Consider the following 13,917-nt stretch of genomic DNA (forward strand, 5'->3'; position numbering starts at 1 on the left):
ACATTTAACATAGTGCGATAAACACACTCAGTCATTATAAGGTACATCCTCTAAAGGTTCACATAACGACAAACAGGATAATAAAAATAATCTGGTTCTTTGCAGCGTCCTCAGATGAACAACACACGACATTATTACACGTCTCAGTATTTGTTACACTGAACACAAATATAAACACAACACTTTTGTTTCCATGAGCTGAACCGGATCCTGACTGGTTTTGCGACATGTGTGTCATTGTGCTACACATGTACGGCATATTTCAGAGTGGCCTTTTATTGTGGGCAGTCTCAGACACACCTGTGCAATATTCATGCTGTCTAATCAGCACCTTGACATGCCACACCTGTGAGGTGGGATGGATTATCTCAGCTAACGAGAAGTTCTCACTAACACACATTTAGACAGATTTGTGAGCAGTGTTTGCGAGCAATGTTCCCTGTAATGTTTCACGTGTCTGAACACACAAACTCCCTGAGCGTCCCTTGGACCACTGTGAGCAACAGCAGACGTGTGCACTGTGGTCACACCAGCATCCAAGAATACTTTTACACAACAAGACTTCTTCAAAAAAGTAACTGAGTTTTGCAAACAGAGTTTTTTGCAGCTGTTTACCTAAAAATGCAGCCGAGGTGTTTTTTAAATAAACATTTCAAACTATTTGCAGAACAATCAGCTGTTCTGCATCAAATCTGATGCCACACAAATTATTTGTGCCGCTGCAAAAAATAATTTCTGTCCACTATGAGATGGAGAACAGCAGCCTGATACCTGCAGGCCTGACAGCAGCAGATGTGTCACTGCTGCAACACCTGTAAACCATTGTTCTGACACACACAACAAAACTATTGACTACACTACACACTAACTACACTCTAACTACACACTAACTACACACTAACTACACACTAACTACACTCTAACTACACACTAACTACACACTAACTACACTCTAACTACACACTAACTACACACTAACTACACACTAACTACACTCTAACTACACAAGATTTGTGCTAAACTTGGCAATCGCATCTCAAACACGCCGTCACTCCTAAAACTTCCCCCTTCCTAAACAACTAAATGTCATGTTGCCATATCATTTTTTGATTGGTCGACATGGTGCATTTTTGCACCAATAGGAAAGGCTGGTGGGGGTTTGTTTTGGTGTTGTTTTTGCTCACAGGCTTTCGAGCGTTTTCCTTATAAAACGGCGTTTTTACCGTTTCTTCCTGCAGTAAATATAAACAACGACAGTATTCAGGAAGAAAACCAAACATTGCAGATATTTTATCATAACTCTGGTTTTACGTGGCCGATCAACACAATTCAAAAACTGGTATAAAGTCCACACTTTGTCCGTCAGTTGTTCCGTCTGTCCTGCTCACATCTCCAATGGTTGTACACGTTGTCATTAACGTGGCTTCACTCCACATCAGCCGCTTTGCTAAAACACCGGTGTCGCACATAAGGACGCTGTCATAGCCTGTCAGCCACGTTGATCAGCTGCGTATATACGAATGTGAATCGCGTGATTGGCTGGACTACGGGATAAGGTGGCCTCGTTCTGATCCCATACGGGAGCAGCCAGTCACTGACTAACACTGCAAAACAGAATCGTTAAAGTTTTCATTTTAATTTCAATTCAGGTGATTTTTCTTTTTTTTTTTTTTTTTTGTGCGCAACGCAGATTTTCTGTGCAGAGACCGTGCCAGCAGTGCGCAATTGTGCCAGCAGTGCGCAATTGTGCCAGCAGTGCGCAATTGTGCCAGCAGTGCGCAATTGTGCATGCGCGCAGCTTAGAGGGAACATTGCTTGCGAGTGTCGGGTCTTTTGTGTTTGTAGAAAATGTTTCATATCTTTGAGTTGAGCTCATGGAAAACAGGAGCAAAAACAAAAGTGTTGCGTTTATATTTTTGTTCAGTGTAAATGATAAAACATCAGGTTTGACCCAGAATACAGTTTGATCCACATGATGGCGCTGTGAAAAGTGCGCGCTGTACTGGTGGCACCAGTGTCCCCAGCCCACAGACCAGTGCTGCCACTAATCGAGTTTCATTAGCAGCATCTAAATGCTGTTTAAAGGTGGACTTCATCTGTCACACAGGAGCAGTTTGGCTTCGCTTTGCCTAAATAATGACCTGGTGTATTTCTGTATACACACCTGCTAAGGATCAGGTGACTCTTATAATAAAAGGTTAATACGTAAAACCTTAAAAATAAAAAGGGCTGTTTTTAGCAGTATTTAGGCTGCAGTCTGTGTATTATGTCCATGATATTCTACAGTGGGGCAAAAAAGTATTTAGTCAGCCACCGATTGTGCAAGTTCCCCCACCTAAAATGATGACAGAGGTCAGTAATTTGCACCAGAGGTACACTTCAACTGTGAGAGACAGAATGTGAAAAAAAAATCCATGAATCCACATGGTAGGATTTGTAAAGAATTTATTCGTAAATCAGGGTGGAAAATAAGTATTTGGTCACCTCAAACATGGAAAATCTCTGGCTCTCACAGACCTGTAACGTCTTCTGTAAGAAGCTTTTCTGTCCCCCACTCGTTACCTGTATGAATGGCACCTGTTTGAACTCATCATCTGTATAAAAGACACCTGTCCACAGCCTCAAACAGTCAGACTCCAAACTCCGCCATGGCCAAGACCAAAGAGCTTTCGAAGGACACCAGGAAAAGTATTGTAGACCTGCACCAGACTGGGAAGAGTGAATCTACAATAGGCAAGCAGCTTGGTGTGAAAAAATCAACTGTGGGAGCAATCATCAGAAAATGGAAGACATACAAGACCACTGATAATCTCCCTCGATCTGGGGCTCCACGCAAGATCTCATCCCGTGGGGTCAAAATGATCATGAGAACGGTGAGCAAAGATCCCAGAACCACACGGGGGGACCTGGTGAATGACCTGCAGAGAGCTGGGACCAAAGTAACAAAGGTCACCATCAGTAACACACTACAACGGCAGGGAATCAAATCCCGCAGTGCCAGACGTGTTCCGCTGCTGAAGCCAGTGCATGTCCAGGCCCGTCTGAAGTTTGCCAGAGAGCACATGGATGATACAGCAGAGGATTGGGAGAATGTCATGTGGTCAGATGAAACCAAAGTAGAACTTTTTGGTATAAACTCAACTCGTCGTGTTTGGAGGACGAAGAATACTGAGTTGCATCCCAAGAACACCATACCTACTGTGAAGCATGGGGGTGGAAACATCATGCTATGGGGCTGTTTTTCTGCCAAGGGGACAGGACGACTGATCCGTGTTAAGGACAGAATGAATGGGGCCATGTATGGTGAGATTTTGAGCCAAAACCTCCTTCCATCAGTGAGAACTTTGAAGATGAAACCAGGCTGGGTCTTCCAACATGACAATGATCCAAAACACACCGCCCGGGCAACAAAGGAGTGGCTCCGTAAGAAGCATTTGAAAGTCCTGGAGTGGCCTAGCCAGTCTCCAGACCTCAACCCCATAGAAAATCTGTGGCGGGAGTTGAAAGTCCGTGTTGCTCGGCGACAGCCCCAAAACATCACTGCTCTCGAGAAGATCTGCATGGAGGAATGGGCCAAAATACCAGCTACTGTGTGTGCAAACCTGGTAAAGACCTATAGTAAACGTTTGACCTCTGTTATTGCCAACAAAGGTTATGTTACAAAGTATTGAGTTGTATTTTGTTATTGACCAAATACTTATTTTCCACCCTGATTTACGAATAAATTCTTTACAAATCCTACCATGTGGATTCATGGATTTTTCTTTCACATTCTGTCTCTCACAGTTGAAGTGTACCTCTGGTGCAAATTACTGACCTCTGTCATCATTTTAGGTGGGGGAACTTGCACAATCGGTGGCTGACTAAATACTTTTTTGCCCCACTGTACATTACAGTAAAAACAGTAATTATATAAAGAACAGATGGATCAGGATCCTGTCTGTGTCTTTACTATGATCTCAGCTGATAATGAGGCTTGAAAGAGACATGTTTGAACTTTTGCATTGATCAGACAAATAAGCCTGCATGTTTGCATGAGCTTTAACTGTAAAACATGAAGCCTTTATTATTAAAAAAACAAAACCCTTTTGGTGTCATACAGGTAAGAAAGCAGCGAAGCGTTTTTCTCTCTAACAGATGTTTCATCTGTTTTCTCTGCCGTTGCTCTGATGGGACCTGCAGGGTGTTTTTGGTGACGTGGAGGTTTGCACAGTTGCTGCCTGTGGTGTGTGTAGAAATGTTCATGTTCTAGTCCCACTGTGAAGCACATAGACGTGTCCTGACTTCCTGTCTGTCCCACACTCTGTTGTCTCTGTTTGTTGCTGCCAACAGTACAAGTCATCTTTGCAGATTTTACTGAATTAACAAAAAACATATTTACTGAAAGACTTATTCAGTAAACATGTTTGTTACACTGAGACTGAAACAGAGATCCCTGTTTACGCTCATAGAAAACGAGCCTCTGTTTTACTTTATTGAAATCAATTCTAATCACAGACAGGATCAGCAGCGTGCAGCTGCAGTGAGGTGTTGGTAGAGGAGCTGTGTTTGTGAGCTGTAGTCTGGATCAGGTCTCTGTGGGAGACTCGGTTACAGTACTTCTGAATATCCACGTGTCCACCTCACACAGCACATTTCTTCAGAATCGGTTGCTGTTTGCTAACATTTGACCTTTGCCCTTTTAGGCTGCCCTTCTGGCGCCTGTCGATGAGGACTTGGGATCTGACAAGAAGCAAACTGGGGGAAGCAGCAGAGTACCAGACTTCCCTCCTCCAGCAGGCCGGGAGATCTTGTTGCGCACCTGTGTGCCGCGACCAGCAGCGTACTCCAAGGCGCTGCCTCAGCGGCTCTTCTGTGTCCTGATGAGGGAGGAGTTTAGGTTGACCGGAGGCTTTTCCACAGACACGTCCTTCTTTTAAGTCCTGTGAACAATTCACACCTGGGATAAAGATAAGTGAAGGACACAGGATGGAGACTTTCACATGTATGAACGTGGCCATGGAGTAAGATCATAGAAATACATTTCTTCATTTGTTTGCTTTATTTGTAAGAACGGTGCAATATTTCAGCATCTACGGCTCGCCCAAGCTTAAAAGCAGGAAGCAGTATATTACTGGCATTGATTAAGAAGCATTTATGGCTTTGTCTGGAAATATGTGAAACTAAATCCTTCTGTGTATTCATAAATCTGCAGCTGTGATAAAAGTTTCACACTAAAACCTTCATTTTACCTTCAAAGCTTCTCTTGATGCCTTTTTAAGGAAATGAAATTTGTCGTTAGGATGGAGTTCCCCATCCTGCACTCACCACACGCTAACACAACCTTCTCAACTCTGATATTTAGTAGATTATATTTCAGTTGCAGGGATTGGTCCTGATGGTAAACATGAGAGCCGGTGAGGACTTCATGGGTCGTTTCAGCTGAGCTCCATCCTCCAGCATGTCCTGCTGCTGGATTAACACACAGCTGTTTGTTTGCATCCAACCAGAACCAGACCGTGCAGTTCTTATTCCTGTTCATAAGCTGATTGTTCAAACATGAAGCTCTTTGACGTTGTATAAAAACTGAAACGACACTTTACAGCTGACTGTGATGTTTTAAATGGAGCTGGTTCCTCGAGGCGCGTCCGACAGCATGAGGGGAAACTTGGTTTTGTCATATTTTCTTTGTTTTGTTAAGGGTGTATCCATCCCATGATACAGACACATACAGTTTAAACGATGTTTAATGTTAATCAAAACTTCTAAGATCCAGGTTGAATAAAACAGCATTAGGTGTGTGATTTCACTCTGCTCCACACACCTGCGTGCTCCAATCAGAGACACCAGAGGAACAGGTGATGAATGTGATGGGGAATGATAGGTTTGTATTCAATTCAATTCAATTCAATTTTATTTATATAGCGCCAAATCACAACAAAAGTCGCCTCAAGGCGCTTCATAGATACAGAGAAAAACCCAACAATCATATGACCCCCTATGAGCAAGCACTTTGGCGACAGTGGGAAGGAAAAACTCCCTTTTAACAGGAAGAAACCTCCGGCAGAACCAGGCTCAGGGAGGGGCGGCCATCTGCTGCGACCGGTTGGGGTGAGAGAAGGAAGACAGGATAAAGACATGCTGCGGAAGAGAGACAGAGGTTAATAACAGATATGATTCAATGCAGAGAGGTCTATTAATACATAGTGAGTGAGAAAGGTGACTGGAAAGGAAAAACTCAATGCATCATGGGAATCCCCCGGCAGCCTACATCTATTGCAGCATAACAAAGGGAGGATTCAGGGTCACCTGGTCCAGCCCTAACTATATGCTTTAGAAAAAAGGAAAGTTTTAAGCCTAATCTTAAAAGTAGAGATAGTGTCTGTCTCCCGAATCCAAACTGGAAGCTGGTTCCACAGAAGAGGGGCCTGAAAACTGAAGGCTCTCCCTCCCATTCTACTTTTAAATACTCTAGGAACAACAAGTAGGCCTGCAGAGCGAGAGCGGAGCGCTCTAATAGGGTGATATGGTACTACAAGGTCATTAAGATAAGATGGGGCCTGATTATTTAAGACCTTGTATGTGAGGAGTAGGATTTTGAATTCAATTCTGGATTTAACAGGAAGCCAATGAAGGGAAGCCAAAACAGGAGAAATATGCTCTCTCTTTCTAGTCCCTGTCAGGACTCTTGCTGCAGCATTTTGGATTAGCTGAAGGCTTTTCAGTGAGTTTTTTGGACATCCTGATAATAATGAATTACAGTAGTCCAGCCTGGAAGTAATAAATGCATGAACTAGTTTTTCAGCGTCACTCTGAGACAGGATATTTCTAATTTTAGAGATGTTGCGCAAATGGAAGAAAGCAGTCTTACATATTTGTTTAATATGTGCGTTGAAGGACATGTCCTGGTCAAAAATGACTCCAAGGTTCCTCACCGCGTTACTGGAGGCCAAGGTAATGCCATCCAGAGTAAGAATCTGATTAGATACCATATTTCTAAGATTTTCAGGGCCGAGTACAATAACCTCAGTTTTATCTGAATTAAGAAGCAGAAAGTTAGCGGCCATCCAGGTCTTTATGTCTTTAAGACATTCCTGCAGTTTAACTAATTGGTGTGTGTTATCTGGCTTCATGGACAGATAGAGCTGGGTGTCATCTGCATAGCAGTGAAAATGTATGCTATGTCTTCTAATGATACTGCCTAAGGGAAGCATGTATAATGTAAACAGAATTGGTCCTAGCACTGAACCCTGTGGAACTCCATAATTAACCTCAGTGTGTGAAGAGGACTCTCCATTTACATGCACGAATTGGAGTCTATTAGATAGATATGATACAAACCACTGCAGCGCAGTACTTGTAATACCTACAGCATGTTCTAATCGCTCTAATAGGATATTATGATCAACAGTATCGAACGCTGCACTGAGGTCTAGCAGGACAAGCACAGAGATGAGTCCACTGTCAGAGGCCATAAGAAGATCATTTGTAACCTTCACTAAAGCTGTTTCTGTGCTGTGCTGAGCTCTGAAACCTGACTGAAACTCTTCAAATAAACCATTCCTCTGCAGATGATCTGTTAGCTGTTTGACAACTACTCTTTCAAGGATTTTTGATATAGGTTTGTAGCATAAACCTATTCGCTGGAACGTTAAGGACAATCTGCTACGCAGCAAAAAGCAAGACTCAAGGCACCAAAGTTCTCTGGTTCACTCATGCATGAGGGAGATCTGGCTGGAGCCAAGTGTCGTCCCACCACTTGACCTCCGTCAGACTCTCAGCCAGACTCCCCAGAGCACTCCTTTTATTGTGGTGACATGAATATGCATTGGGTCATTAACATATAACATCTTACATAGGTATACATGTGAACAAAGAATACTGTGTGTGTGAGGTCAAGATGTGACCCTGTGAAGACTCCCCAAAGCTGGTGCCAGGAGTCTAACAGGTCCATCTAAACAAAAGGCTCTTACACTCAAACAGATATACATGTGTTTGCTATACCATATATCAAGAAAAGATAAAACCTCTCCTAGGGGGTGTGATCTATGCCAGAACACACTCTGTAGAGGAGTGAACGCACTCCCCTCTTCATGCTACACAGAGTTGTTACAGACCTCCTAGGATGAGACATTCTTTCAATCTACAATTGATTATACACTTCTAAGCATATATGAGTAAATGTTTCTAAGCATAAATGACAATCAACAATACAAAACCTAACATTCCCCCCTTTATTGACCTTTATGCTAGAAAAGTTTCCAGTTATGAATACCTCATGTCTGACAGTTTCAATGCCAACATTGTTATACTCAGCATACGTCAAATCACCCTAAATCACTGTAAAAGTACAGAGTTTAACAAAGGTATTAGCGGATATCCCATTCCCCATTGATCTCATCTCATGGCAAACTGCATCCTACAAACAAACAAAGAAATTGTTAATTTAATAGTGAAAATAAGAAGATAACATTTTCAAAAACATCCCATCTTGGTGATGCTTCCTCCGGGTGTGCAATCACATGTCTCTCTGCAGAGTGGTTTGAGTTCTGCAGGGTGTCATAAATGTCTCTTCCAGTTGTTTCCATCACTGTCCATAGGACCAGAGTCCAAATGTATGTAGAATAGACATTCAAACATACCAGTTAGTTTTGTTGTTTGTCAACATGGGTCTCAGCTATTTCCAAAGCTGCAGACCTCATAGGAAACTGCTGTTATCACCACCATAGCTTCTGGTTCCTGTGCTTTTCACAGAATCATGATGTCATCCTTAGACTCCTTCCAACGCTGCTGAAGGTTTAAGGCAGAGCACGTCGTACACCTTAGTTGTCTTCCTCAGCGTCAACATTGAATCTTTCATTGTATTTAAAATCTTGCTGTGGGAAGTCTCCTCTTGATCTCCTGGAAGCTCAGTAGCACAGCTCTCTGTGTGATGTCTGCTGTGCTGAAGATGATCTCTGATCCTCCTGAAGTCTCTCTCCTGGCCTCAGCTCCCATCTTGTGGACGATCCTCTCAGGCACTCCTTTTCGTCATGGATAGTCCTGATTTTGGGCCTGCTGGATCTGTCTCAAAACATTCAGGGCGTCAGTCATGTTTGATGAATGTGCGTCTTCTTTATGTAAATGCAGCATGTGTTGTTGAAGAGGACACAAAGTCCCCTTTCTCTGCTAATATCATAGAGTAGTTCTTCCCTGAGAGTTGGTCCAGGAACATATATAGTGTGGGGTATGTTGCCGTGCTGGGTAGATGGGAACAGACATAATACTCTGTATTTGCCGATTCTGCTTTTGTTCTGTCGTGGATATAACGGTACCAGGCATTATTCATCCATGGAGGGATGTGGTCTTGCATCATGTCTCTTAGGTGAGAGTTGTCATGTGTCCATCCTCTCTGCCTTCCTCCTGGTTCAGCTGATTCCGGCACCAGCTGGGGTCCTGTAAAGGTGAGCGTCGTAGTCAAGGTAACCAAGAGGGTCCACCTTCCCATGGTTGCACACAGGTGCGTCACGCCTCGCACTTGGTTGCCCTAGAGTTGATCAGAGGCTGGAGGTTGAAGTGCGAGCTTACCCTACGGGGGCTCAATCAGCACTCCCCCCTCACCACTGAAACAACCAAGTGTGAGATTTCTCTATTGTGCTGTCTTGGGGGTGCCGGGGTTTCCTGGGACCTCGACCTCTTTGCAGTGGCTCTGATAAATCCAGGAGGGTCTCTCGCTATTTTGCAGGCAGTTGAAATGGTCCTTGCTGTGGCTCCAAGGTCTGATCTCATGATGGGCCCCAACCAGCTTGACCTTTGACCTCAACCACTGCCTGGGCTGTCCGCTATGCCTGGAATGTTTCTCGCGTCTCACTGCTGCACCTGTATTTCAGAAAAACTTCTATTTGGAGAGCATGTCAACAATCATCAAACCACATTCTTTAGTTCAGTGAACTTCACTTATAGGCCATCAAAGCCTAATCTGAACATGTAAATAAACGGTTAATCACACAACTCACTGCAACAATAATAGTAAACATTGTTTAGTGTTAATTCTGGACCCCACCACTTGACGCATGGACACTCTCATGCGTCAACTCATCAAACTCAGATTCCTGTCTGAAAGAAAAAGGGTAGCCAGATCATGTCCCAGGCAACAGCAGGGCATCTCCTCCCCTGGAGCAGCACCACCCTGGACCTATAATCCTGCAATAAAAATGTTAGTGTGTTTTGCATATTAAATTTGCTTAACACCTGGCTCTGCCAGGAGCCTGCATACACACCATCATGGCCTGGAAAACAAGATCTGAAAATGAAATCAAACTTCACACTTATAAACAATTATATCATAAGAGTAATAAGCATTCAGCACGGGCAAGACAAGTGTCATGTGCAGGTTTTCTCAAATCAGTAAACTACAACTATTACCCTAATTTGCCCCAGACATGGATCATCCCATGTGCTCAGTTAATCCCATGTAATCAGTAATCGGTGACTTCTCTTAAGTAAAGTCACTCAACTCATCAATCACTATGAGCTCAATAGCCCATCTCCAACTATTCCATAAACAATCCCTTATTTGTTTTTCTCATGTCACTTGTCTGCTTCTGCTGAATCCTCTACATGCATTCTCAGAAAAACAAACATTAGCAACACACATTGATTATCCTGGTATAAATCATCTAGCCACATGAAGAACTGTAATGCTGTAGAGAAGAAATGCAAATGTTAGCGCTGCGCAGGTGTCTTGTCAGTCTTGTCAGCTTTTGTCAGCTTTTACCAGTCAGTCAGTTTTTGTTTTTTTTTTCCCCTTTCACTCATCCATTCATGCATTCATTCTTTCTTTCTTTGCTGATAGTGGAACCCATCGTCGCATTTAGTTTCCACTCTCAGCAAAATGACGTCATTTCAAAAAGAAAAAGAAGAACTTTAGTTCGGATTACATCGCTGAATCCTTTTTGGACAGGAACTTACTTCCTAATTGTCCCAAATAAGTGGCGTTCTCCAGAGCCCATTTTAATGTGGAGAAACTCACTTGTAACAATTTCCTCGACGTCGTGTCGTACAGCGCTTTCTGTTCTAATCGTGCAGATCTGCTCAAACGACAGAGATTATCGAACAAAACTTTCAGTGCACTGTGAAAGTATCAAAATAAAAAGGCCTTGTTAAGTCATGACACAAGCTCCTCATCTCAGGAGGGTAAATCGTACCATTAGCATGGTTCATCATACTATCATACTAATTGGCAGGCTCAACTTCACAACAGAAGAAAAATCATCAGCTAGATTCACTCCAAACCAACCATCAGCTGCACAACACACAACATAAGCCTAATGTCTTATTAGCTATGAGTTTAGTCACCAGGTCTGTGCTCTTCACTCATTTAAGCCACAGATTTTATTCAGTTTTCCTTTTCCCTTCATCATAAAACATGGGACATGCTGTCATGCACTTCACAAAAGAAGTTTGTTCTGACGTATTCAGAGTTGTGTATCTAAATACAGGATTCACTCGCACATCAAAACAGGAAACTCAGTGTTTTAGAGTCTCCACTCAACACACAACAAACTCCAAACATCTCATTCACTCGTGCTAGAATTCAGTCACCTTTCATTAATCTAAGAACGATCAACTAATTTGCATATCAGCTATTAACCCACTAAGATGACAGGACAACAGAAAAGCATGTTCAAAATAGTATCACAAAAGACAATTTCCCTCATACAGTAAATTACTTGCTGCATCAATCAAGCAGGAAGCTTCTCCCAATTTACTATATCAACAACTAAATTTATTGTCTGATCACTGGTTGGTCAAACCAGGATCTTTTTTCCCACAAAAGTTAAACTGCTGTCCTGCAACCTGGAGAGTCAATTTTTTTTGCATTGGATAAATTCAGTATTTGATAACAAGTGTCTGCTAAATTGACACTATTTTAACACTGATGAAAGATAAGCTAATTTTCATTGCATGGGTGTTTGTGTTATTAGGCAGGTCTAATGCATGTCTGTGGAGCTGCATCTCCAGCAGGGCATGTTCTTAAAGCTGCCTTTCCTACACACTTCTCTGCTATTATTTAATCATTTCTTAACTAATGTGCTATGAGTCCACTGGTTTTTGCATCACACTAAGTGACCTGGACAAAATGACAGACTCACATGCTTAAAATGTTGTCTAATCTTCATGAGCTCTCTTGTTTTGTATTAGTAGGGTTAATGCATGTTCTGCTTGTGTGTGTGATTTTGTATATGTTTCTATTTTTGCAGTGTTTCAGACTCCTTCACAATTTTCCAACTTAAGCAGTCAGTTTTGTTTTTCCCAGGTTTGCTAACCCAAATTTTGATTTCCCACATTTAAATAACAGCATTCCTCTGTGTTTCTACTTACTCTCACTCTGTTGTCCTCTCCCACTTCAACAGACCAACAGCCGGCAGTTCTCCTTCAGCTTTGTCCTGTGTTCCACTGTCTCTTCTTGCCATTTTACTCCACAGGTGGCAAATGTCAAACTCCAACAGTCTCCTCAGTTCTTCTCAAAAGTTTTCTTCACATGCACAGTGAAGTTGCAGCTTGTTGTAAACACAGTGCCATTCATCCGATCAGTCAGGATGATGGGTTTGCTCTTCTTCTCTGATGCTGTTTGTCCATACTGCTGCTGCTTGCTGGGACTCTTTGTTGCTGTCTCTTTATCTGCCATGTTATTGCTCTTTGGAGCTGCATTCCTTGTCTTCAGGGAGGAGTGAGCTTGCTTGTGAGGTTGAGAGACACATGGTGCTATAAATAAGTCAGCCAGAAACTTGGCCTGCATGTTTTCAATGATGTTAAACTATAACTTTCTTCCGACTGCTGCATGTGGAAAATTGATTCAGGTCTGCTTTTCACCTGAAAGTGACAAACTAAGACATGTTCATTATTATCATCACTGCTTAATCAACACACATCTCTCTCTCTGTGTGTGTTTTTGTGAACAGTCTTTTCTTAAAAGCAGAAAATGAGATTGTAGATGTTTTTGGCTGATCAACACAAAACCTTTTTCCTATAATTATTTTTCATCTACAATGTACATTTTGTCTCTTTTTCACTCTTTTGTTGCTTTTTTTCTTTACAATAGCTGGTGACCTGCAGAATCACCGCTCTCACAATCAAAGGCAATTACTTTTACACAGCGCACAAAAACACTGTGATGTCAGACACATTCACACTCACTTTGTCATCTGCATAAATAACTCATATGGCTAATGATATGTGCCATGGTGAACCATAAATATGATCACCAGTTTATTTAATTATTTTTAACCCAACAAAACAAATAACAGAAACATGATGCTGATGCTATGAACACTCGAGTCAAGATGCAGGGAAACTGCTCACGGAAATGCTGCACACTCCAGTTATCAGTTATCAGAGCTCTGTTTCCCTCTCTTTGAGTAGTTCTCAGACAGCTCTCGATCTGATAATGTGTAGCTTGCTCATCAGCTCAGAAGAGACCGCAACGCAACATCACACAGTAGTTGCTCTGCCCACAGTGGCAAAGACTTGCACTTTCATATTCAACACAGCTTCTCCATCATGTACTTTTAGATGTGTCATACAGGGTTCAGCATATTAGTTGTTTAACCTGAAAGCACTAGTGGGAACACTAGTGCTCTATATCTCAACAATGGCTCATAATAAGACAACAGTCTTTCACACAGGTCAAGTGCCTCTATGCACTTCATTAGTTTAAATATTTGCCTATATCACTTCACCTCATATGTCATTGTACTGAACTTGAGCAACCACAAGCTTAATGCAGATTACTTTTAACAACTATCCACCTCAATTAAATCTATGGTCTGGCTGTTGTCGATCAGGGCAAGCTAAAGAATAAACATTTTGTGTCAGCAAGGGGTGGGGGAAAGCCATTCACCACAGCACATCTCAAGTGCTGCTGATGTGGGCTGGCCTTCTCCACACGCCCTTCAA

The 13,917-nt window shown here is 42.4% G+C and overlaps 1 protein-coding gene across 1 annotated transcript in view; it reads left to right on the top strand.

Annotated features, from left to right (window-relative positions):
- The window catches only part of LOC146685306 (rab3 GTPase-activating protein catalytic subunit-like), a 28,080-nt gene extending 22,440 nt beyond the window's left edge, over positions 1–5,640 (top strand). The window contains exon 13 of the mRNA XM_085442379.1: positions 4,686–5,640. Coding sequence (XP_085298505.1) covers positions 4,686–4,919 — 234 coding nt within the window. The 3' untranslated portion in view covers positions 4,920–5,640. The remainder of the gene's footprint in view (positions 1–4,685) is intronic.
- The last annotated feature ends 8,277 nt before the right edge of the window (positions 5,641–13,917 follow it).

This window comes from Copadichromis virginalis, linkage group LG19, assembly GCF_057382275.1.
Source record: "Copadichromis virginalis isolate Kocher_CV1m ecotype Utaka linkage group LG19, C_Virginalis_male_GT1.1, whole genome shotgun sequence".
NCBI lineage: Eukaryota > Metazoa > Chordata > Actinopteri > Cichliformes > Cichlidae > Copadichromis > Copadichromis virginalis.